Below are 27,191 nucleotides of genomic sequence, written 5' to 3' on the forward strand. Positions count from 1 at the left end.
AGGGCGCTGTGCAGCATATCGTCTCCCGAAGGGTCTATGCTTTGCCCCTCCTTTAGAGCTGATGTGACTTCGAGTGTGTGTCATGAACAACAGCACTAGCAACAAACGTGAAATTGGCTGTTTGTCTTCAAAATAAAAGTCCCCCATTGAAACTGATGCCAAAGGATGTAAATAGTGGAATTATGCCACAATTGGACTAGATACAAGGTTGTTTTATAATGTTGGTATATACATTTAACAAAAGAAAATTTAACACAAAACATAAAATTCAGTTGAAATCGCACTGTGGATGTATATAGACTTCAGAATTGCATAGGAGGCATACTTAAATTGCAATGTACAGCCTTACCTATGGATCTTGGGTCCATGAAATGGGGTATCAGCCTACTCAGTGACACCTACAGATTACATTGCGTTAAGAGTTTACACAAATACTAGCGTCTTAGCTCTTATTACAGAACTTTAACTGTGGGAAATCTCCTCACTATTCAGCCTATTGTATGTAATGGACATTCATATTGCAATGTACAGCCTTACCTATGGATCTTGGGTTCATGAAATTGGGTATCAGCCTATTCAGTGACACCAACAAATTACAATTTACACAAATATTAGCTTTGTTGCTCTAATTGCGGGACTTTAACTGAGGAGTATTTTTCATGCAGGAGTAATAAAGGCCTAGTTCACTAATTTTGTAAAATAAAAATATACTATTATTACTTTTTATTTTTATTTATCAGGGGCTTCCCGCGGTTATAGAACTCACACTGTAGAACAGTAGGTGGAAACACAGAGCTAGATTAGAGGAACAGATGGCCGTGTTCGGGTTGTAAATGGCAGCGAGTAGCGTGGATGAAAAGGAGGAAATTGAGAAAAGGTTGGAATGGCAACAGCTGTGCTGGAATGAGGACAATATGGGTGTCAGTTCTGATTATATAGAGCGGGAGAATGAGGGTCAAGGACTTAAATGGTCTGTAGTGGAGACACACAGGAAGAAGAGAGATCATGATACAGAAAGCGGTGGAGCGTCTAGGAAAGAAAGCATAAAGATGGCCAAGGTTGGAAGCAAGTCATAATGTGTCAGACTGGAAAGTGGTGATGGTGTTTGAAGATACCACAGGGCCTCATTTACACCCTATCCGACTAACCAATGCCTTGGAGAAAGAGATAGGTGAAGTCAAACTATCCCGGTTCATTGGAACGGTAAATTGCTAATATTTTGTGGTAGCCAGGCTCAGAAAAGGAAGATTCTGCAAATGGAAAAAGCTTATTGGGATGAAGCTTAAAAGCCATATCCCTGGGGCTATGAAGCTTAAAAGCCATATCCCTGGGGCCCCAATATCTATGTCCATAGTTGATATTAAAGAAAATGTGAAGGGAGGCAGAGTGATTGAGGCCAAAAGTTTGCTCAGTAGGAAAGAGGGTCAAAGAAGTGAACGTGTATCAGTGCTGCTGAGGTTTGAGAAGGTTTTGCCTAGAAAAGTACAGATAGCATTCCCTTATTTCAATGTTGTTGACATGCTGAATAATTCTAATGGTGGATTGTTTCAGCAGGTTATAGATAAATTTGAATGGATTCGGGGGCTTGGGATGGGTTTTAGCAGGTATTTATTTATTGTTTATTTTCTAGGTAGACCGTGATTCATCGCAAACTTCAGGACAGTACGTAGCAGTATGCACCTTAAACGTTTGTTTGCGGACCGCTATGAATTCAAGATGAAGAGAATGGCCTCACACTCCAGTACAGTAGGTGGCGGTGAAGAATGATGTTTGGTCGTTCTTTATGTTTAGTAGATTATTGAAGTACCAGAAAAGTAAATAGCGATTTTCTGAAACAGGGAAGAAGAGTCTGTCATCGTGTAGGCAAGGCTTGTAACCGTGGCGTTTCTCAGGTAAAGTTGCCAGCTATCTTGCTAACGTTCGCAGTTTTTTTTAGCTCATGCCAATTAAATCGACTTGCTGCTGGGGCAATCAGGTTTATATAACTATTTTGACTAGGGTTGGCTAGCTAGCTACTGTTAACGGAATCTAACTAAATTGTGAATCGCTATAACTAGCTAGTTATGGCTAAATCTAACCATACCTTAACGTTACTTATTTGGGGACGGTAATTTATTCGGAAAAATTGATGTCTAGTTTGCACAGTTAGCTGACTACTGTTAGCTCGCTACACATGTTAGCCAAACACTAACACATAACTAATTGTGTAGCCAACAGAGCTGACACGATTGTTTAAACTGCACCAGTGTCGGACAGGCTTCCTATGTAGATTAAAGCTGAAATGTATAACTTCCGGTGTCGATTAAGACTGGAGCCAGCGTGAGATAAGGTTTGGAAAGCGTAGCTAGCAACCTCAATCCAAATTGTTTCAAAATGGCTGCTGTCCTGCTAACTCGCATGTGGACAACATAGCAGTCATTCAATCTTCTTGGTATGACAATTTGGACTACAAGGCATTTCCCATCCCTGTATTGAGGTATGTTTTCCGAACCATATCTCGCGCCGGCTCCAACCCTAGTTGCAGCTGAGCAATCGGGTCGGGTCTGCTGGCTAACTAATTGTACAAACTAGGACGTTTTCATTCAGCTGCCCTGAATGTGTCTGTGGGGTTTTCCTTTCAATTAAGGTCTAGACAACCAGGTGAGAGGAGTTCTTTACTAATTAGTGACCTTAATGGAATGAGTTTGACACGTGCCCTGAGAGACTAACAGAGAAATGTTTACTTACGGCCCTTCCCAACAATGCAGAGAGAAAGACATGAGAAATAACAGAAAAGTAATAATAAATACACAATTAGTAACAATAACGGAGGTAGATATGTACATTTAACTAGGAATAAAATGACTCGGCAACAGGATAGATTAAAAAAACAATGGCAGCAGCGTATGTGATGAGTCGGTCAGTGCAAAAAGGGTAAATGCAGATTGTCCAGGTAGCTATTTGGTTAACTACTTAGCAGTGGCTTGGGGTTATAAACTGTTCAGGTCCTGTTGGTTCCAGATGTAACCGATGTGAAATGGCTAGCTAGTTAGCGGTGGTGCGCGCTAATAGCGTTTCAATCGGTGACGTCACTCGCTTTGAGACCTTGAAGTAGTGGTTCCCCTTGCTCTGCAAGGCCCGCGGCTTTTGTGGAGCGACACAAAACACTGGTTAGTCAGGCTTATTGAGGTACTATGTACATGTAGGTATGGTTAAAGTGACTATGCATATATGATGAACAGATAGTAGCTGTAGCGTAAAAAGAGGGGTTGGCGGGTGGTGGGACTCAATGCAGATAGCCCGGTTAGCCAATGTGCGGGAGCACTGGTTGGTCAGGCCAATTGAGGTAGTATGTACATGAATGTATAGTTAAAGTGACTATGCATATAAGATAAACAGAGAGTAGCAGCAGTGTAAAAGAGGGGTTGGGGGCACACAATGCAAATAGTCCGGGTAACCATTTGGTTACCTGTTCAGGAGTCTTATGGCTTGGGGGTAAAAACTTTTGAGAAGCCTTTTTGTCCTATACTTGGCACTCCGGTACCGCTTGCCATGCGGTAGTAGAGAGAACAGTCTATGACTGGGGTGGCTGGGGGCTTCGACAATTTTTAGGGCCTTCCTCTGACACCGCCTGGTGTAGAGGTCCTGGATGACATGCAGCTTTGCCCCAGTGATGTACTGGGCCGTACGCACTGCCCTCTGTAGTGCCTTGTGGTCAGAGGCCGAGCAATTGCCGTACCAGGCAGTGATGCAACTGGTCAGGATGCTCTCAATGTTGCAGCTGTAGAACCTTTTGAGGATCTCAGGACCCATGCCAAATCTTTTTAGTGTCCTGAGGGGGAATAGGCTTTGTCGTGCCCTCTTCACGACTGTCTTGGTGTGTTTGGACCATTCTAGTTTATTGGTGATGTGGACACCAAGGAACTTGAAGCTCTCAACCTGCTCCACTACAGCCCAGTCGATGAGAATGGGGGCGTGCTCGGTGCTCCTTTTCCTGTAGTCCACAATCATTTCCTTAGTCTTGGTTACGTTAAGGGATAGGTTGTTATTCTGGCACCACCCGGCCAGGTCTCTGACCTCCTCCCTATAGGCTGTCTTGTCGGTGATCAGGCCTACCACTGTTGTGTCGTCTGCAAACATAATGATGGTGTTGGAGTCGTGCCTGGCCATGCAGTCGTGGGTGAACAGGGAGTACAGGAGGGGACTGAGCACGCACCCCTGGGGAGCTCCAGTGTTGCGGATCAGTGTGGCAGATGTGTTGCTACCTACCCTCACCACCTGGAGGCGGCCCGTCAGGAAGTCCAGGATCCAGTTGCAGAGGGAGGTGTTTAGTCCCCGGTTCCTTAGCTTAGTGATGAGCTTTGAGGGTGCTATGGTGTTGAACGCTGAGCTGTAGTCAATGAATAGCATTCTCACATACAGTGGGGAGAACAAGTATTTGATACACTGCCGATTTTGCAGGTTTTCTTACTTACAAAGCATGTAGAGGTCTGTACTTTTTGTCATAGGTACACTTCAACTGTGAGAGACGGAATCTAAAACAAAAATCCAGAAAATCACATTGTATGATTTTTAAGTAAATAATTTGCATTTGCATAATTTCTCCCAAAATCAAAATGAATGAAAGAAAAGTTATCTTGCACATTCAGCAGGCTGTGGTGTTTAATAGGCTTTTAGAAGTGGCGTCTTTATTATTTTATTACTCTTCGTTAATGCCGTCTTTGGTGTGCTGATTAATGCACAAGCACGCTTTTTCCCCCACTCCTGTCAATATTTATTTTGATTAAGTCATACAAGTGTTACATTGCGGGAAGTTTAAAATACATTGTCATTACTACATTACTATTTTTAACACCAAAAAACATTTAATTTAATCAAATATTTTCAGTCATCTTCCTCAAATGAACCGGAAGATGATGCAAACTTTGCAAGAGGAAGGAAATCTAATTTCATTGGTCCTCAACTCGTGGCTCAGTCATTTCATTCAGGGTAAGTGGAGTAGGCAGGGAGTTTAGCCTTCCCTGGAGCATGTTTAGTTCTGAAGACATTTACCTGGCTGAAAGGTGAGACGCATTCATATGACTGGTTGACCAAAATTGCCTCTTCGTAGGATACCCCTCTAGCTGTGGATGTATTCCTGGCAATATTTAATTAGACGTCCCATTATGAACTACCATGTCTTCCTTGTTCTCAGTTAGATGGCTAAGTGAGTGAGTCATGTTTTAAACCCAGGAGGGAAGGCTAATGTCCAACTAGTAGTGTGACATGATCCTACCTAACCAGCCAAAGTTAACTAGCTAGTCAACCTTACTGTCGAATCACTGTCACTCCCGTTGTATGTCTCTCCACACTGGAGAATATTGACATGTTGCTTTGTCTTTCAACAGGGGCATACATTGTGTTGCACTCACTGCAGATTCTTGGGACCAACATGAGAGCTGGAGGTAGGTTTTGCTATAATAGGTACCTGTATTTCTGACAATTAGCATAACTTTTATCACATTTACTTGGGTCAGTGTGTGACAATTGTTTACCTTGGCTATTCTGTCTACAAACCATATTCTTCATCACAGTACAACATAGCTATGCCTATAGCCTACTTGTTTAGTTTATTAGGAACCCCATTAGCTACCGCTCATGTAGCAGCTACTCTTCCTGGGGTCCACACAACATGTACAAATACATGACAAAATACAGAGCGGTAATAGACAAGAACAACATAAGATATGACTTTAATATAGAAATAAGAGGTATGTGTGTGTGTGTGAAAGAAAGACCCCAATGGACAGCAAATACTATTTACACACTTCATATATACATTCGGATGTACAATACAGTTAAATGAGATCTTCAGAAAGAGGAGAGGTGCTGTGATACAATATGTTTCTAAATGTAACCTTAAGTAACCTCTGGTGCCAGAGCATTCCACGATGACATGTTTCTATACATAACTGAGCGACACATAAAATCTGTTTTCGGTTTGGGTACCGTGAAGAAACCCATAGTGGTGTGTCTGAGGTATGTAATTTTGAAGTGTATGCAAATGGTTAGGCATTTTCAAAAAAACACATTTTTCTTAGACTAGAAGTAGTCAGCTTCTCCTCAACCATGAAAGACTATCATGTTGTGTGTGTGCAGTTAAAGGCAAGGTGTTTGTTCTCAGCCAGCTGCAGCTTCGCTAGGTCTTTCTTTGCTGCACCTGACCATATTATGAGACAAGATCAAAGCCTGGTACAGTTGATCTTTGTGTCAAAAAAGCAGAACATACCACAACATACATACTGTACCGCTCACCATCTTCACAACAACTTTGTATATGACTTGACAATGATAACTGACCATCCAATGTTACTCCTAGGAGTTCAGCTTCTTCAATGTGTAGCGGTGTTGTTAGAGAGGGATAAAGATTTTGTTCTGGCGCCAGGCAGGTATGGAGTAGCACTACCAGATACCAACACATCAGCAGGAGACTGCCTAGACTATTGTAGCCTGTTTGTCAGATAGCCAGTGGAGAGAAAAGATAAGACACACCATCTAAAACACGTTACATCACAGGGGTAACCCCACCAATAATACCTCATACTAGAATAATGGCAGAGCAATTCAAAAGGCCACTTCATACAAACAATTCACAACAAAGAACTCCGTCATAAACCTTAGAGAACTTGCAATATTCTGTATTACGTCCCAGTGGAGGAGTGGGGGGGGTGTATAAATGGGTTTGTGGGGTGTGTTCATAGACAAAGGCTTTGAAATGTCCAAAAATATTCTCTGCTAAATGTCAACATTTCCCCACAAAATCAATACTGTTCAAGCAATAATAAACAATAAACTGTCACGCAACCTTACTTTAACCTCACCATTCTGTATACATCTGGCCCTTCTTTGGACACTGTGTTAACTAACCTCCAAATGAGCTTCAATGCCATACAACACTCCTTCCGTGGCCTCCAACTTCTCTTAAACGCTAGTAAAACCAAATGCATGCTTTTAACCGTTCGCTGTCCGCGCCCGCCCGACTAGCATCACTACCCTGGACGGTTCTGACCTAGAATATGTGGACAACTACAAATACCTATGTTTCTGGCTAGACTGTAAACTCTCCTTCCAGACTCATATTAAACATCTCCAATCCAAAATCAAATCTAGAATCGGCTTTCTATTTCGCAACAACGCCTCCTTCACTCACGCCGCCAAACTTACCCTAGTAAAACTGACTATCCTACCGATCCTCGACTTCGGTGATGTCATCTACAAAATAGCTTCCAATACTCTACTCAGCAAACTGGATGCAGTCTATCACAGTGCCATCCGTTTTGTTACCAAAGCCCCTTAAGCCACCCACCGCTGCGACCTGTATGCTCTAGTCGGCTGGACCTCGCTACATATTTGTCGCCAGACCCACTGGCTCCAGGTCATCTATAAGTCTATGCTAGGTAAAGCTCCGCCTTATCTCAGCTCACTGGTCACGATAACAACACCCACCCGTAGCATTCGCTCCAGCAGGTATATCTCACTGGTCATCCCCAAAGCCAGATTGGGGCTTTGCGATTTTTGCAATTCGTTCCAGTCACTGGCCACCTTTCCTTCCAGTTCTCTGCTGCCAGTGACTGGAACGAATTGCAAAAATCGCTGAAGCTGGAGACCTATATTTCCCTCACTAACTTTAAACATCAGCTATCTGAGCAGCTAACCGATAGCTGCAGCTGTACATAGTCCATCTGTAAATAGCCCACCCAATCTACCTACCTCATCCCCATATTGTTTTTATTTACTTTTCTGCTCTTTTGCACACCAGTATCTCTACTTCCACATCATCATCTGCTCATTTATCACTCCAGTGTTAATTTGCAAAATTGTAATTACTTCGCATCTATGGACTATTTGTCTACCTCACGCCATTTGCACACACTGTATATAGACTTTCTTTTTTTTCTATTGTGTTATTGACTGTATGCTTGTTTATTCCATGTGTAACTCTGTGTTGTTGTTTGTGTCGCTTTGCTTTGTCTTGGCCAGGTCGCAGTTGTAAATGAGAACTTGTTCTCAACTAGCTTACCAGGTTAAATAAAGGTGAAATAAAAAATTTACTAAAATGTCAACCCAAATACATCCGGCAGGGCAATAATAGTCCAGCGACACTGAACATCAAAGGGAGCGCAGTGGGGGAAAAAATAAGTTTGCTGGAGCGATAGAGGGAAATTAGTGAGGGAGAGGGGGGGTGGGGGGTTAGCTGTTGACTTCAGGCTTGCAGTTGCACTGTCTGTCAGACTGATACACCTGATGGTTTGTTTGTCAAAGCTTCGCAACACTGTTGCTACTAATCCATTCGATCAATGACAGGAGCGGTCCCCAAAAATTCCAAACACGACCTAGAGCGTTAACACCGGCGATTAACTTCAACACTTTACAAACTAATCACGCTGAAAATAAACAAGACTTCTGCAAAGAGTTAAACACACTGTCAAAACTGCCACGCCGACCGAGAGCCTCCATACAGAGCCGGAAGAGCCATCTTTATTATCTCCCTCCTGACTGCTGCTGTGCTCTTAAAGGGGCAGCCCACGGTGAAGGCTCCGTGCAGGATTTCACTACAAATGTTCACAACCTTTATGCACATCTCCAGTTTAGGTCTAAGAGAATGCTTTGAACCAAATACAATGCTTTTTGGTTTCAGATGAATTTAACCCCAGATTATTGTAATTTCCCATTCTGACACTGACTGTAAGTCCTTGCTAAGAGTCTCTGTGAGCTCCTTGGCTGTAGATGGTGATGTGTGCAATCAGCATACATAGTAATTCTAACTTCTTGTAAGACAAGTAGCAAATCATTTGTAAAAATAGAGAAGAGTGACGGCCCAAGGAAACTGTCCTGAGGGATACTACTGCACATATCTGATGTTAGAGAAGCTTCCATTGAAGAACACTCTGGGTTCTGTTGGATAAGTAACTCTCCAACCGTGTGATGGCAGGTGACGTAAAGCCATTCCAAGTGAGTTTTTTTCAATAAGAAATGATGATCAATAACATAAGGCTTCACTGAAACCTAATAATACAGCTCCAACTATCATCTAATCAATTTATTTTAGCCAGTCATGAGTCAGTGCAGTACAAGTTGAGTGCCTTTCCCTATATGCATGCTGAAAGTCGTCTTTATAAAATAGCATTGCGTTTGTTCAAACGCAGTTCTCCATCAGTTTACTAAAAACAGGCAGCACACTGACTGGGCAGATGTTAGAGGCAGCAAAGGGTGCTTTACTATTTTTAGGTAGTAGAATTACTTTAGCTTTCTTCCACACCTGTGGACACAATCCTGTTTTAAAGACATGGCAAGTTGGGGTGGCAATACCGTCTTACCATTCTCAGTAGTTTCCCATCTAGGTTGTCTATACTTGGTGGCTTATCATTGATAGATGGTAACTGTTTTTCCACCTATTCCACAATAACTTGACCAAATTCAGAACGGCATTCCTGCTCTTTCATTATTAGGTCTTCAATACACATGGTGGTTCAATGTTTTAACTAACTAATGTTTGTCCTCTTTACCGGTGAAATAGTCATTGAAATGATTTGGCTATATCAAAAGTTTTTGCTAAAATGGCCCATCAACATCAATGAACGATGTAGATTTAATTGGGGTTTCTGTCCATAATGTAACTTAAGGTGATCCAAAATATTTTCCCAACAATTTATCTTGTTTTTAGTAATATTCTTCTTCTTTTTTTTATTTTTTATTGAGTCACAAAATGTCACAATTGACAGTATGTCAACCAATCAGCTGAGTAGCCTGAATTGTTTGTCATCTTTTTCTTCATTTCTTTGAACCATACCATTTTTCAGTTCATCGACCCCGGGGGCTCGAACAGTTCTCCGTTTCTTAACAGGTGCATGCTTGTCAAGAATAATTTTACAAATACTCCATGTGCTGCATCTGGTTTCTCCTCCTTATACACATCAGCCAACAAATGTTTTTCATCTTAAACAAGAGTCCTGAGAACATTTTGTATGATCTGTTATACATAACTTTAGACCCTACCTTTGGTACTTTTGGCTTTTCTTGTTATTGCCACAATGTTATGGTCACTACAGCCAATGGGGACTGATATTGCTTTGGAGCAAAGCTCTGCAGCCTTAGTGAAGATCTGATCAATACAAGTGGATGTCACAGATCCAACACTATTGGGTTACACTCTAGTTGGTTCAGTGATAACTTGGGTCATGTTACAGGCATTAGTCACAGTAAGAAGCTTCCTCTTGAGAGGACAACTAGATAACCAGTCAATGTTCAGGTCACCAAGAAAATTAATTTCTCTGTTAGCATCAGAGACCTTATCTGACATCACACACGTATTAGACATGGTGTTAAAATAGTGTTACATTTTCTCTCTCTCCCTCTGTCTATTGATCTCTTCATTCTCTTTCTTTGGTCTATGTATCTAATTTCCTTCAGGCATCTTGAAGTTGGCTGCATTGGTTTCGGTCTTTTTCCTGGCAGTTTTCCTTGCCTTCCAGCTGCTGGAAATTAATATGGACTTCAATTTGGGGAATGTGTTTGGTGAGTTTGGTTACAGGTGTTTTCCAGTGTTGTAACTGCATATCAATCTATTGCCTGATCTTGCATGGAATTCCAAAGAGAAATCACTTAGTTTCAAAGGCTATTATTTCGAATACATCGGTCAATAGATAGGATTAATAATCTTCACCGGGGATTCTAAATTTAGGCCTTCAAAAAACCTTTGTCGTGTCTGCATACGACACCCCTTAGTCTCTGGCTGAAGCTAAATTCACAATACGCAGACAGGAAGGCTTTGTTGTGTCTGCATACGACACCCCTTAGTCTCTGGCTGAAGCTAAATTCACAATACGCAGACAGGAAGGCTTTGTTGTGTCTGCATACGACACCCCTTAGTCTCTGGCTGAAGCTAAATTCACAATACGCAGACAGGAAGGCTTTGTTGTGTCTGCATACGACACCCCTTAGTCTCTGGCTGAAGCTAAATTCACAATACGCAGACAGGAAGGCTTTGTTGTGTCTGCATACGACACCCCTTAGTCTCTGGCTGAAGCTAAATTCACAATACGCAGACAGGAAGGCTTTGTTGTGTCTGCATACGACACCCCTTAGTCTCTGGCTGAAGCTAAATTCACACTATGGAGACAGGAAGGCTTTGTTGTGTCTGCATACGACACCCCTTAGTCTCTGGCTGAAGCTAAATTCACAATACGCAGACAGGAAGGCTTTGTCGTGTCTGCATACGACACCCCTTAGTCTCTGGCTGAAGCTAAATTCATACTATGGAGACAGGAAGGCTTTGTTGTGTCTGCATACGACACCCCTTAGTCTCTGGTTGAAGCTAAATTCACAATACGCAGACAGGAAGGCTTTGTTGTGTCTGCATACGACACCCCTTAGTCTCTGGCTGAAGCTAAATTCACAATACGCAGACAGGAAGGCTTTGTTGTGTCTGCATACGACACCCCTTAGTCTCTGGCTGAAGCTAAATTCATACTATGGAGACAGGAAGGCTTTGTTGTGTCTGCATACGACACCCCTTAGTCTCTGGCTGAAGCTAAATTCACAATACGCAGACAGGAAGGCTTTGTTGTGTCTGCATACGACACCCCTTAGTCTCTGGCTGAAGCTAAATTCACAATACGCAGACAGGAAGGCTTTGTTGTGTCTGCATACGACACCCCTTAGTCTCTGGCTGAAGCTAAATTCATACTATGGAGACAGGAAGGCTTTGTTGTGTCTGCATACGACACCCCTTAGTCTCTGGCTGAAGCTAAATTCACAATACGCAGACAGGAAGGCTTTGTTGTGTCTGCATACGACACCCCTTAGTCTCTGGCTGAAGCTAAATTCACACTACGGAGACTGAAGGTGCGTAGCGCAATGTTATTTTTCGTCACAAAAGGGGTGGCTCCTTGTAATACTTTCTGGCATTCGGGCGTACTTTTGTACTACCTGGAAATTGAGACGCTCGGTATCATTCCTTCTGCAGTCGTGGGGGCAGTGTTTTCTCTCGGTATCATTCCTTCTGCAGCCGCGGGGGCAGTGTTTTCTCTCGGTATCATTCCTTCTGCAGCCGCGGGGGCAGTGTTTTCTCTCGGTATCATTCCTTCTGCAGCCGCGGGGGCAGTGTTTTCTCTCGGTATCATTCCTTCTGCAGCCGCGGGGGCAGTGTTTTCTCTCGGTATCATTCCTTCTGCAGCCGCGGGGGCAGTGTTTTCTCTCGGTTCCTTGTTCTGATCTACAGGTTATTCATTAAAGTAGCCTATTTTGTATTTGTAACCAAATATAATCTCTGCGACTGTTCAAACAGTAAACCAAACAACAAGAATCCACCCTCTCAAAATGTTTAGTTTATTAGTAATAACCAGTGATTCCAGGCTATTGTGAAGTGGTAGAACCGGCTTTAGCCAACTAGCTAGCCATGTGCTATTTTTTAGCTGATATCTGAATGAGTACACAAGCAGGATATCAAACTGGGATAATGTTTTAGGTTGCGCCGGCAAGTAGAAGAGTATTTGCTAGGGCATGTTTTTTTAAACGATAAATCTGATTTCACATGGAGATGTGGGATGCTAAAAGGCCAGAGACAGATTTTGTGCAAAGTTCAGTGTTTTAACTTTCTTAAATAAGGAACTCATGAGCTCACGGGCTAATGTCATAATGACATCTGAAACTCGAGTCTAACTTGTCTGTTTCTGTCCCTCCACAACAGGGTCTATGCCTGTAGAGGAAGGCCGTAAGTATACTTCAATAACTTCTCCTGTTACATCACTTTAACCTAATTCCTGATTCCCGCAATCAATCAAGTTACATTTCTCATTTTTTCTCCCCGTGGTATTTGAAAATCAGGGCTGATCTTCTCTTAACAAACCATGGCAACACCTTACCATGTATGCTTAAGTGTTAGGAGCGAAGTAGTTCATCTGTGTGTATTGTATAGTTACCACCTGGCCTTTATTGTGAATGTTTTGGTTCTTTAGCTGCTGAGTCCTATGTAAATAGTCTGGCTTGTTCTGTAGGTGTGTGAGTTATATTGTGCGTGTGAGAGATTCAAGCTGTGTGTGTAATAGTAGACTGTGTTTGCAGGGCCTAGATATGTACGTGTTCGCTGATATTGGGTGTGTGTTTGATGGGGGGGGGGGGGTGCGCGCTAAAGTGTGTTCGTATTGTATACTCTGTTTGGAATTCCATTCACAGCTACCAGACTGGACCGCTACAAGTGTGGCCTCTCCAAGCCATGTCCTGAGGGACACTTCTCCTTTAAGATGGCCAGCGGAGCAGCCAGTGTTGTGGGTCCCAAAATCTGCCTGGAGGACAACATGTAAGAGACATGATAGACCTATATTAACAGTACAACCAAAGACCCACATCCCTCTCAACCTATATTAACAGTACAACCAAAGACCCACATCCCTCTCAACCTATATTAACAGTACAACCAAAGACCCACCCCCTCTCAACCTATATTAACAGTACAACCAAAGACCCACCCCCTCTCAACCTATATTAACAGTACAACCAAAGACCCACCCCCTCTCAACCTATATTAACAGTACAACCAAAGACCCACCCCCTCTCAACCTATATTAACAGTACAACCAAAGACCCACCCCCTCTCAACCTATATTAACAGTACAACCAAAGACCCACATCCCTCTCAACCTATATTAACAGTACAACCAAAGACCCACATCCCTCTCAACCTATATTAACAGTACAACCAAAGACCCACATCCCTCTCAACCTATATTAACAGTACAACCAAAGACTCACATCCCTCTCAACCTATATTAACAGTACAACCAAAGACCCACATCCCTCTCAACCTATATTAACAGTACAACCAAAGACCCACATCCCTCTCAACCTATATTAACAGTACAACCAAAGACCCACATCCCTCTCAACCTATATTAACAGTACAACCAAAGACCCACATCCCTCTCAACCTATACGCAGGGGCCTAATTAGAAAAAAGTTGTTTTAAATAAGACATGTTTTATCCCCCCCCCCCCCCCCCCACACACACACAAAAAACCTTGCACTTGACTTTTCCTACTAGCACTGACTTTGCTGATAACTACTTTTTATTTGAAAGAATTTACAGCACTTACTATGACTTATGTGGTTGTCTCACCTGACTATCTTAACTGTAAGTCGCTGTGCATAAGAGCGTCTGCTAAATGACTAAAATGTAAACATCTATTGCCAGGTAGATATCTAGAGTGCAAGGCTGACACAATAGGATATTCTACAGCACAATTATCCATGTCTGTTCTACAGGATGAATTTCTATTCTTATTTTATAGATTCCTAGACAGACTAGCGTAGACCGGTATGAACTATATCGTAACTGAGGTGGGGATTCAATTTAAACATGCCTGAAGCAACCTGTTGACTGTTAACCCTCTTTAATTAACTGTTGACTGACTCTTGTGGCATTCTGCATCCGTGTTATTGAAATCCAATTCCTCAGGCATTGCTTCAAGGGAATCAAGTCTGGTTAGGAATAAGTCTTTTATTTATTTTTGTGTCGACGCTATACGACCAGGGTGTGACTAACCTAACCACAAAGTACCCAATAAAATACATGCAGGCTCACTGTCACAAGGCTTCTTTTGTCCTTTCAGATTGATGAGTGGCGTCAAGAACAACGTGGGCAGAGGAATTAACATCGCCCTGGTTAACGGTAAACTAGCCTTGTCACTGCTACATACCATAGACAAACAGTACTTCTCCTTGTAGTCAAATCGGTTGTTTTACATGATTACATCTGTGAGTAATATGACATTTGAAAATGACATCTGGTGTGTGAAACATTTACTTTGTTCAGGGATTGGCAGCTCGAGTCCTTTGAGGATGTGTAGAATGCGTAGATGGCTGTTAGTGCTGGGCTGGAACAAAAGCCTGCAAACAACATGGCCCCTCTGGACTGTAGTTGCCCATCCCTGCCTTGGTTAACTACTTCAATGCTAACCCGTCCATACCGCTGTTCATACACACTGAGTGTACAAAACATTAAGAACACCTTCCTAATATTGAGTTGCACCCCCTTTTGCCCTCAGAACAGCCTCAATTTGTCAGGGCATGGAATCTACAATGTGTCAAAGCGTTCCACAGGGATGTTGACTCCAATGTGTTCCCACAGTTGTCAAGTTGGCTTGATGTCATTTGGGTAGTGGACCATTCTTGATACACACTGGAAACTTGGTGTGAAAAACCCAGCAGCGTTGCAGTTCTTGACACAAATCGGTGTGCCTGCCTGGCACCTACTACCATACCCCGTTCAAAGGCATTTAAATATTTTCCTCTTGCAAATTCACCTTCTAAATGGCAAACATACACAATCCATGTCTCAAGGCTTAAAAATCCTTTTGACCTGTCTTCTCCTGTTCATCTACACCGATTGAAGTAGTATAGTGACATCAATAAGGGATCATAGCTTTCACCTGGTCAGTCTGTCATTGAAAGAGGTGTTCTTAATGTTTTGTACACTCAGTGTAAACAGTACTTTCCATTGTCGTTGAATGTACTATTCACTAATGTACTACTATGCATGTACTATTCATGATAGGAGTTAGCCTGTGAGCGTACATTACCTTGTCGTGAACAAGTTGTTTGTTCTCCACAGGAAAGACAGGGGACCTCATCAAGACAGACTACTTTGACATGTGGGCGGGAGGTGAGGCCTTAGTTTCAGTTAGATTTCCTGTGTTGTTTCCGTGTCATGGTGTGTCTCTTGACTAGGCAGGCGGACTAGGCAAACCAGTCTTGTATTTGTTGTGTGGGCAGATGTCAACACGCTCATCACATTCCTGAAGACTATTGAAGAAGGAACAGTAGTGATGATGGCCACGTTTGACGATTCGGCCTCAAAGTAGGTGTTCCTAACTGAAAAAAGATACACATTCAGCATTTAACTTCTCCATGAATTCTTAGATTATAATTTTAAGCTTAGGCAAATACTTCAGTTGTGTCTTGATCAATCTGTTTCGTTCCTCCAGGGACTGAATTGAACCCTTGTAGACAAATGACTATCACTTAAATAAACCCATTAGCTGACTACGGGGAAATGTAAATGAATTTCACCATAACTGCTGATATTAAAGGAGTAGTCACCAATTACTGATGTATAACAATGGTGACTAAGAGAAAAGGTTCAAGTAAAGGAAGGAGTGGTAGGTAGAGATATTTAAGTGTCTAGTCTACAGACTCAATGACATTCTAGCTGTGTATTCACTAGCAAAAGGACTGAAATGGGGAGGGACTACCTGAACTTATCCAATGAGAAATGTTTTATTTTTACTGTGAAACGTTTCGCTACGGTGTGCACAAATGAATACGACCCTGCTTTGCGGTCCACAGGCTGAACGACGAGTCCAAGAAGATGATTGGTGAACTTGGCAGTTCCAGCATCAGCACATTAGGCTTCAGGGACAACTGGATCTTTGTGGGAGGCAAAGGGATCAAGACCAAGAGTCCCTTTGAGCAGGTAACTTTAACCCCCCCCCCCCTTTTTTAAATCTTTATCCTCCTTAACCTGGTTTGTTCACATTTTTTTCTTTCTGGTCTGTTCACATGGGACTTTTTCACCTCCCCGTTGAAATATCATGGCTTCAGTTGAGCACAACCGATGGAACTTTGTCTATAGAAATACAATTTATCATGATACAGACTCATTTTCCAGCCCTGTCATAAAGAGTTGCGCGACATCCAGATGCACTTCATACATGTCATCGTCTACAACCCTCAGACTCAACTCTGGACCTCCAAGCCAGTCCCACTGCATCTTTTCATTGTTCCCCTCTAATCAGGGACTGATTTAGACTCGGGACACAGTGTGTGTGCGCAATTAATTATCAGGTAGAACAGAACCAGCAGACTCCGGACCTTGTAGGGCAAGAGTTGAGCACCCCTCGTCTACAACGTCACAGATGTCATCGGAGGATGGATTACCTAGCGAGGCAAGGTGAAATATCCCAAATGGAGCTAGATAAAGCCAGAACAATCTACTTGTTGAGCATAGCTCTAGTCATCAGTCTGGTGATCATGGTCATCTCTCACTGTTTGTCAAGGTCCCGACATCAGCGTATAACTATCCTGCAACGGGGCTATTTGACGCGAGAATGCAGGAGTGAATCACTCGAACGTGACGTTTGTTTGTAAACAACAAAATTGCTCTATAAGATACGTAAAACACAGCCGCTCCATGATTTTAGGTTTGCTTCTTTACAGTTCTGAACTATTGATTTCATTATCTGAGATATACCAGAGAAGACAATTTTGAGAATACTGTCTTTTTACATTTCCATCTGACCCTTGAACATGTTGTCCCTGAGTGAACAGGCACTCCTTCAATATTGACTTTCCATCCTCCCTTATGTGTCCTTGGGACATTGTTTGTGATCGCTGTGCCGGTACACACACAGCCTTATCAGACAAGAGGGGCCATGCATTGTGCTTCCCAAATGGCACCCTATTCCCTTTTGTAGTGCACAAAACACTTGCATTATATAGGGAATAGGCTGCCATTTAGGATGCTGACATTGGGTCTAATCCAAAACCTCTCTCTGCCTCTACAGCACATAAAGAACAACGCCGACACCAACAAGTACGAGGGCTGGCCCGAGGTGCTGGAGATGGAAGGCTGCATACCCCAAAGACAGGAGTGATCTTTTCACTTGAACCCTCGAAAGTTCCCTTCATAGCCGACACCTTCACGCCTTTGGATGCGTCTCCCATTCTTCTCTTAAAATAGTGTACTTGCAAACTTTCCTATGATGGCTCTAATAATGGTGAAACCTCCCTCCACCCAATGCTAACACCAACACAGCCTTTGTATTTTAGAGACTGTCCCTCTGTGTTGCAGCTGTCAATGTTTGCAGCAATCAGTGTTTGACGTCAGGGAGCATCCTTGTATCTTCCTGTGTTTGTGTGTGTCAAGGTATTGTCTATTTATAGAAAGAGGAATGGAAGGGTAGCTGGTATGGCAGAAATTCCTGTTATTGGTTATTCAGCAGAATGTACCAAGATCACTGTGAAATTTGTAAATAGAACTAGAAAGAAGTAGCAAACTTTTGAACATCCGTATTGTAATATAAGATCTAGGAAAGCAATATGGCTTAAGATCCTTGTTAAGAGTGAATTTATATTATAGCTTTTTATCTTTAGTGATTGGTCTTTTTTTAAATTGTTAGTTTTTGTGTGGTTTGGGAGTGGAATGAATGAGGAAGCATATAGCTAAAGCTTGTTAGTGGGGATTTTGACTTGGGGGTCATGGATGGGGGTCGTGTACGTAAGTGTTTCAGTAAAAATCTATAGATATTTAAGGGAAATATTTAGCTGGTTTTGCTGATTTGATAAACAAATTTTATTGGCACCTTGACAGCCTTGGAAAAACCATTCAAGAAATAGATTGATACGTTACGAAGATGACTAGGTTTTGATTTTGTGGCTAGATCTTACTTTCCCCAGTATCTCTGGTGTACTTTAAAGACTACTAACTCTCTGCATCACATCTCTTCCACTTGGCTCTCCTAAAGCTTTGATTACCTCATTGCGACTGACTTTTTTGTTCTTATCATATAATGCAAGAACTGCCTAGGCTGAAGCTCATAGCTTTTAGCTGAGTTACTGCTGGCTTTTGCCACATTGCATCATGTCCCCCCTGGATCTTCAATGAGCGGTCTCAGTACCACTACCACTGTTCATTAGCTGTGGTCATATTAGCTACAATTCAACACAGCTGTCATTTTGTCACACTTGGAATGGAGTAAGCTACATATATAAAAAATAATACATTTGAGGTTTTATTTATCTAAGCAAGTCAGTTAAGAACAAATTCTTATTTATAATGAAGGCCTACACCGGCCAAACCCGGACGACGCTGGGCCAATTGTGCGCCGCCCTATGGGACTCCCAATTACCGACCAGTTGTGATACAGTCTGGAATGGAACCAGGGTGTCTGTAGTGACTCCTCAAGCACTGAGATTCAGTGCCTTAGACCGCTGCACCACACAGTGGATTAATTCCTGTTCTGTGTGTGAAGTTGAATCCATTGGGAGATTATTGCATATGCAATTATGTCATGCGCTTTAACTACGGTAACAGCTGGTGCTGAAAGCAGCACACGTTTCAGAGTGTAATGTAAAACTCTTGTTGCCTGAAACATCTCACCTCGGTCCCCTAGTTGGTTCAAAGGACAACACTGTCTGTTTTTGGTCAAATGGCAGGAATACAATCCTGGTTCCAGTTCTGTTTGCGTTTAGGGCAGTACATGTAACCTAACACAATGTGATTGTGGAGGCTATTCTGAAACCTGTTCCCCCATCCACTTGTCTATGGAGTCATTGAAGGATTTCCCCTTTTGTCTTGACATTGGCAAGATATTTTAACACAATGAATGACATCCTCCACATTGCCTTTTAAAAAAGATCTGTGTTCTGTTTTTTGGTTTCATTTGAAGACCTTGAGTGAAGTGAAAAGGCCAAATCGATACCCCATCGATGCCATTCCAAAAACAAGTGTGCCCTTCCTGCTCTTAATGGAATTCATCCCACCAATGTGCCTTGTCTGACTTACAAATCCATAGACAGTCTATGTAATATTCCCTATTTCTGCATCTCTACTAAACTACTGATTTGTTAATCATACATGTTGTTGCAAGGGAGTTAAATGGGGAACAATTCTGATAATTGTGACTCATTTTGTTGCAATGTCTTACATCTGTATTGTGAAACATTTCAAACAACTTACCATTCATGAGTATGATTAATAAAGCTCAACCTATCTTCATTGTATGTGTGACATTTTAGACAGAAGTCCTGAATTTGGAAAGTATTTCTCTCAATGCCTTTAACATCTTAAATCCTATATGTTGGCAGGAAGTTGACTTGATTTTAGGGCTGAAAGGAGTCCATCCGTCTTCTTCACCTGTGGGGTCGTATGAGAGGGTGCGGAGGCATATTTCTGTCTGTAATAAAGCCCTGTTGGTAGGGGAAACTCATTTTGATTGGCTGTACCTGGCTCCACAGGGCCCTTGCCCAGTCATGTGAAATCCATAGATTAGGGCCTAATGAATTTATTTAAATTGACTGAATTCCTTATGAACTTTTACTCAGTAAAATCTTTGAAATTGATACATGTTGCGTTTTATATTTTTGGTCAGTGATGCAGATGACTATAATCTGGCTTGTTTTCAGGAGGTTGCATCATACTCCATGTTGCAGATGGAAATGGCGTTGTTTTGTTACTTTGTTACTGTCTGTTCTACATAGCCTAATGTTTCTAAACTAAGAACCTTCCACAAGGTTGTGTTGTGATTCTATTATATAATAACCAAATACCCTATTCTCTTTGCAAAAGGTCAGCAATAATTTACCACCTGGTTTTTAATAAGAATTATAAACTGGGTGGTTTGAGCCCTGAATGCTGATTGGATGACATCTGTGGTATATCAGACCGTCTACCACGTGTATGACAAAACATTTATTTTTACTGCTCTAACTATATTGGTAACCAGTTTATAACAGCAATAAGGCACCTCAGGAGTTGGTGGTATATGGCCAATATACCACTGCTAAGGGCTGTATCCAGGCACTCTGTGTCGTGTTTAAGAACAGCCCTTAGCTGATATTGGCCATATACCACATGCTTTCGGGGCTTATTGCTTAAATATATGACTGACTGTGGCTATTGTTGGCATGTATTTTGAATGCATACTTGTACACAATGCACATCACATCTACACACCTGTGTGGTTTCCACGCCAACAACGCTCTAATCAGATCACTTGCAGGTCATGCACGTGATGTTACTGACCTTGCGCCCAACCTCTGTGAAAAAAGTTTGTGTTTTAAAGTGTCATGTTGACAAGCAAATTCATTGTAACTAGTAAATAATTAAAACAATACATTTGACAGTGAAAACAATGTACAAAGCAGAAGAATCACTGGTAAGATGCAAAATATATTTCAACTGTAGGCATATGCCATTTTCTTAACAATTTGGGGAGTGCGTTGTCTATGGAGCCAGATAGCTGCCAAAAGGTTGAACATCGTAAGAAAATCCATACGTATATTGTTAGGATCGTAAGAAAAGCCATGCATGAAACGTAAACGTAAAATTTCATCTGTGAACAAACGGCATGTTACGACTACGGACTAACATTTTAGACATGAATAAATATTGTGTTGCAATTCTGATGTACAGTAATACCTTTCAGAGTTTTGGCAGTTTCATCTCACCAACAAAAAAAAGTACACCAAACGGCCTGTGAGGAGTGCTACGTGAACAAGCACAACGCAGTATAAAAGAACAGGGAAACCAGAAAGATATCTTGCACATTTTCAAGTTAAGTCTCCATTCTCTATTACTCGTCAGTTGAGTTCACATTTAGGTAGCTAATGTAATGGATGTGTTTGCCAGGGCAAGTCTAGATAGTGCTATCTGTATTATGTCTACAACAGTGAAGTTTCAGTCTGCTAGGTTTCTACAGCATGGGCACTCAAAATATTATTTTATAGAATATTTTGAAATGTATTTCATCAATCAAAGTCTTGTCAAATCATATTCTGTAGGAGGGGTTAATATGAATTTAAAATAATTTGACATGATTTATATGAATCGTGTCATGAACATATGGATTTTGAAATTAACAGGGGAGAGGTTAAACCTAGGCTAAATCTGGCATCAGTTTATTTCCACACTTTACAATAACTCTTAGGCAGTCTCTGTATAGGCTATCCCCTCCATCGTGACACTGCTGCCCAATTCAAGAGGTTGTGATTTCCATGCTGCACCATAGCACCATGCGCCTTCGGAAAAGCACCGCTCAGTCTCAGAAGATGCCCTTCTGGAGCCATGCAGCCATAGAGTCATTCAACCGTTATGTAGGCCTATTTGTCTACTAGCCAAATAAAAGGCAGCGCATGCATGATGCGTGCAACTCATCATTCCAACATATTTGAACATTTAATTCATCCTTCAGTCAGTCAGTATGCCATCCATTCAGTCATTTGTCTGAGTTGCAATAGGAACTAAATCAAAGAGAATAGAACAGTCTTAACCATTTGTTTATTGAAATCCATGTGTGTATTTAAAATTGGATAAATTCTCCAAAGTTCTTTAGCCTATCACTTTAATAATTCAATCTTTAATTTAGGCCAACCCAAATAAAAAAATAAGCATTCAACTTGTAAGCATATAACCTCTAAATAAATGTTAAACAAAATAGTTGAAGCACATGCAGTGGCGGATAGGGAAAACAGATCTGGCAATAAGAATAGGCTATAGATAGCCAAGGGGTCCCAAATGCTCAAGACTATTTAGCTCAGGACAGGTTATAGTCCATGCTTAATATTTTGTTTTGTCTCATTTATTGTTATGGATATAGCCTCTGCGTGATAGGGTTGTGCAACGCAGATGGCTATAACAAGCCTAAATAGAGGGTGGAATTAAGCAAATACAACAGTCAAAATGCCTAATGTAAGGCCTACAGTCTGTGCTCCCAAATACTGGAAAAAGTGTGATTCATTCTGTTATATCAGTGGTTCCCAAAGTTTTTATAGTCCCGTACCCCTTCAAACATTCAACCTCCAGCTGCGTACCCCCTCTAGCACCAGGGTCAGCGCACTCTCAGATGTTGTGTTTGCCAGACTGAGAAGAACTACAACTTCTTAATCATAGCCTCAATTTTGTCCCACACATTGAATATAGTTGCGGAGAGTTCCTCTAATCCTAGATTCAGATCATTCAGACAAGAAAAAACATCACCCAGATAGGCCAGTTGTGTGAGAAACTCGTCATCATGCAAGCAGTCAGACAAGTGAAAATTATGGTCAGTAAAGAAAACTTTAAGCTCGTCTCTCAATTTAAAAAAGTGTCAATACTTTGCCCCTTGATAACCAGCTCACTTCTGTATGTTGTAAAAGCGTTACATGGTCGCTGCCCATATCATTGCATAATGTTGAAAATACACAAGAGTTCAGGGGCCTTGCTTTAACAAAGTGAACCATTTTCACTGTAGTGTCCAAAACATCTTTCAACCTGTCAGGCATTCCCTTGGCAGCAAGAGCCTCTCGGTGAATGCTGCAGTGTACCCAAGAGGCATCGGAAGCAACTGCTTGCAAGCGCGTTACCACTCCACTATGTCTCCCTGTCATGGCTTTTGCGCCATCAGTACAGATACCAACACATCTTGACCACCAAAGTCCATTTGATGTCACAAAGCTGTCCAATACAAAGTTGTCCAATATCCTCTCCTGTTGTCCTGGTTTCCAGTGGTTTGCAGAAGAGGATGTCTTCCTTAATTGACCTCCCATAAACATAACGGACATATACCAGGAACTGTGCCAGACCCACCATGTCTGTTGACTCATCCAGCTGTAACGTATAGAATTCACTGGCTTGTATGCGAAGCAGTAATTGTTTCAAAACATCTCCCGCCATGTCACTGATGCGTCGTGAAACAGTGCTGTTTGATGAAGGCATTGTCTGTATAGTTTTTGGGGCCTTTTCCCCCCGCATTGTCCCAGCCATATCTGCGGCAGCAGGTAGAATTAAGTCCTCCACAATAGTATGGGGCTTGCCTATCCTAGCTACTCGGTAGCTCACCATGTAAGACGCTTCTAGCACCTTCTTATTAATGGTATATGTTGCTTTTATACATGTCTTACTACTCGAAGGTTGTTTTAATTCTCGCAAAAAAAACCCTGAGGTTTATTTTTCAAATTGGCATGTTTTGTTTCTAAATGTCTGCGCAAGAGTGAAGGTTTCATCGAGTTGTGAGATAGCTCTTCGGCTGCATCAGATTCACAACTGTCAGTGTCCATGCTAGCTGGGCTAAAAACAAATGTAGAATTACTGTTGCTAGCATTGGATGTGCTCATGGAAGCAGAACAACTTGTGTCGTCAACCGGTGCAGGTGTAGTACTACTGGTAGTAGTAGTACTACCAGTAGAGCTGGTATGTGTCTCTATATGACGCAGGCCTTTTTTTATTTTTTTCAATTCATAAATCTAGCAAACGGAATGAGCAGCAGATACGTTTGGCTACATACGGACCGTTAGTGGAATTCCTGCAAGAGAGTAACGGTTAATGTGATTGGGCTACCTGTATTTGACATTGTGATGTTATGTCGCTGAACACTTGGTTTCATTTTATTTTTGGCAGTGAAACGAGGCTACTCAGGCGAGAAGAAAACCTCACCCAAATGTATAGCCCTGTTGGAAAATATAAATGGACTGTTTGAAAATGTGGGGGAAAAAAATATATATATTTGGCGTACCCCCGATGGCATTCCAGTTTGGGAATACCTGCGTTACATGATCACTACAGTAGCACCACGCGGCTATAAATAAATTATGCGATTATATGGCCATTAAATAACACATCATAGCATGGCATATTTAGATTGGGGAATAGGCCTAAATCATATTAATTTTCTATTTTGCAGCTCAGGCGGTTATTCTAGACAAGGCTCTTCTGTGTCTTTAAAGTCATTTGCTGAAGGCCCAAGCCTATACTACGCCATCTACTGGTATAACGTCGTTATCGAATGCCGTTCTACAACAAGCTCTAAACTTTTATTAGGGAAATTAAACCGGAAAGTGAAAAGCAACTCTAAAGTCTGGGCTAGAGTTGCTTGATTGACTAGCTATGTTCAGTTCATGTCCTTTGTGGATGCCACATCCCTGACAAAAGTTTGTACATGTAAAAAAGATCTGTAAGCGAGTAAAGGAAGATGTAAAGTAAGAATTGATTTTCATAGTTGTAACGTTTACAGATCTAATTTAACGGTTACTGCATGGCTTTTCTTATTATCCTAACAATTTAAGTATGGGTTTTCTTATGATTCTAACAATACGTACGTTCAACCTTTTGGCAGCTATCTGGCTCCATATTATGTTTTTCTCCCAATGTTTGTCGCTGGTTAATCATAATAAAGTGTTGTTGCAAATAGGCATGTTTATTTGTACATGCACAAGTAACAAACCACAACCACTGTGTAACAAAACTTAGCTAATGATATTGTTCAAACTATGGTTGTTCAAGGTCGACATTTTTCCAGTTTGTTGCTCCCACTTGAAAAGCAAGGAACAAATACTTGGCTTCTCTTCGACATTTTGACATGTTAAGGGCCTGTGACTCACTTAGTGCTGAGCGATTAGTGCTTTTTGAGGTCGATTCGGTTTCGGTTCAATTATTGAAATCACGGGTTTCGATTATTTGGGTTGAATGCTGTGACACAGAATCAAACCATTAATAAAAGTCCCATGGTGGTAGTGAGTCTTGACTGCCCATTACAGCTTATCACTTATTAACCATAATTATTCACATGACTTTAATCAAATATTTCAGTTGTGTATATTACGTTTGTTTTATTTGATGACTTATTTCATTCCAAGTCATCTCATCTCTAGAACTGCTGCATATTTGTATTTATTTTTATTTTACCTTTATTTAACTAGGTTAAGAACATATTCTTATTTTCAATGACGGCCTAGGAACAGTGGGTTAACTGCCTTGTTCTGTCTATGCTGTCTGACAATCACTATTTTGTAGTTATTCAAAGTAAATAAGGCATAATTTTATGACTGCTGAATACCAACTATAAACCACTTAGATCATGGATTTTCAGGTAGAGATACCTCGCGAAGCAACAGCTGCTCTATATATCCCCAATCGCGCATTCTTCTGCTTCTTCCGTAGCAGGCATAAAAGAAACCCAGACCAGACAATGGAATATCGTCATTGTAGTTAATTACCACGTTTTATGCGCTAAACTATTTAGAACATTGGCCTGTTGGAAACTACAACTCCCTAATACATCGCACAGTTCAGACTGGATCTGATTTGCCTCTTATTAGTTGTTTAAAAAACGTGTCTCTCAGACCTAACAACTCGTTCAGGCAGTATTGTAAGACAGGGGGCGCCATTGACCTTTTAATGGTCTGCCTGTAAACTACTTTCCTTGAGGCTCTGCTGTTGGGGTTGCTAGCAGGCATCATCTGTTGTAGGAGGCACATGTCTAGTTTTATGGTGACGGGATACGTTTATTACTGTGTATGACTAGGCCTATGAGTGCCGCTGAGTGTGCGTCCTATTTAAGCATATGATGCCATTTGCCACCAGTAGGTTGTACACTGCCTATTGTAAACACGTAAGAGATGTACAGTTGAAGTCGGAAGTTTACTTACACTTAGGTTGGAGTCATTAAAACTCTTTTTTCAACCACTCCACAAATTTCTTGTTTACAAACTATAGTTTTGGCAAGTCGGTTAGGACATCTACTTTGTGCATGACAAGTAATTTTTCCAACAATTGTTTACATACAGATTATTTCACTTATAATTCACTGTATCACAATTCCAGTGGGTCAGAAGTTTACATACACTAAGTTGACTGTGCCTTTAAACAGCTTGGAAAATTCCAGAAAAGGATGTCATGGCTTTAGAAGCTTCTGATAGGCTAATTGACATCATTTGAGTCAATTGGAGGTGTACCTGTGGATGTATTTCAAGGCCTAACTTCAAACTCAGTGCCTCTTTGCCTGACATCATGGGAAAATCAAAAGAAATCAGCCAAGACCTCAGAAATTAAATTGTAGACCTCTACAAGTCTGGTTCATCCTTGGGAGCAATTTCCAAACGCCTGAAGATACCATGTTCATCTGTACAAACAAAAGTACGCAAGTATAAACACCATGGGACCACGCAGCCGTCATACCGCTCAGGAAGGAGACGTGTTCTGTCTCCTAGAGATTAACGTACTTTGGTGCAAAAAGTGCAAGTCAATCCCAGAACAACAGCAAGGGACCTTGTGAAAATGCTGGAGGAAACGGGTACAAAAGTATCTATATCCACAGTAAAACGAGTCCTATATCGACATAACCTGAAAGGCCGCTCAGCAAGGAAGAAGCCACTGCTCCAAAACCGGCATAATAAAGCCAGACTACAGTTTGCAAAAGCATGTGCGATAAAGGAGGCCTACAAACCTGACTCAGTTACACCAGCTCTGTCAGGAAGAATGGGCCAAAAAAAAAAATTATTGTGGAAGGCTACCCGAAACGTTTGACAAAAGTTAAACAATTTAAAGGCAATGCTACCAAATACTTATTGAGTGTTTGTAAACGTCTGACCCACTGGGAATGTGATGAAAGAAATTTAAGCTGAAATAAATCCTTCTCTCTACTATT

At 41.5% G+C, this 27,191-nt stretch overlaps 1 protein-coding gene across 4 annotated transcripts; it reads left to right on the forward strand.

Annotated features, from left to right (window-relative positions):
* The first annotated feature begins 1,766 nt into the window (after positions 1-1,766).
* LOC120031766 (protein FAM3C-like) lies at positions 1,767-18,053 on the forward strand. 4 transcript variants are annotated; one of them, XM_038977566.1, is made up of 10 exons: positions 1,767-1,892; positions 5,367-5,423; positions 10,429-10,533; positions 12,707-12,730; positions 13,192-13,315; positions 14,625-14,683; positions 15,626-15,676; positions 15,787-15,871; positions 16,360-16,486; positions 17,577-18,053. In XM_038977566.1, exons 2-10 carry the CDS (start codon positions 5,411-5,413, stop codon positions 17,664-17,666), a joined length of 678 nt encoding a protein of 225 aa, XP_038833494.1. In that variant the 5' UTR covers positions 1,767-1,892; positions 5,367-5,410; the 3' UTR covers positions 17,667-18,053. The 4 variants fall into 4 exon arrangements, with proteins under 4 accessions (XP_038833494.1, XP_038833498.1, XP_038833495.1 ...); XM_038977567.1 differs by lacking the exon at positions 1,767-1,892 and adding an exon at positions 1,957-1,975; XM_038977568.1 differs by lacking the exon at positions 1,767-1,892 and adding an exon at positions 2,457-2,476.
* Positions 18,054-27,191: the final 9,138 nt, after the last annotated feature.

The sequence above is a fragment of the Salvelinus namaycush genome, chromosome 38 (assembly GCF_016432855.1).
Source record: "Salvelinus namaycush isolate Seneca chromosome 38, SaNama_1.0, whole genome shotgun sequence".
Classification (NCBI taxonomy): domain Eukaryota; kingdom Metazoa; phylum Chordata; class Actinopteri; order Salmoniformes; family Salmonidae; genus Salvelinus; species Salvelinus namaycush.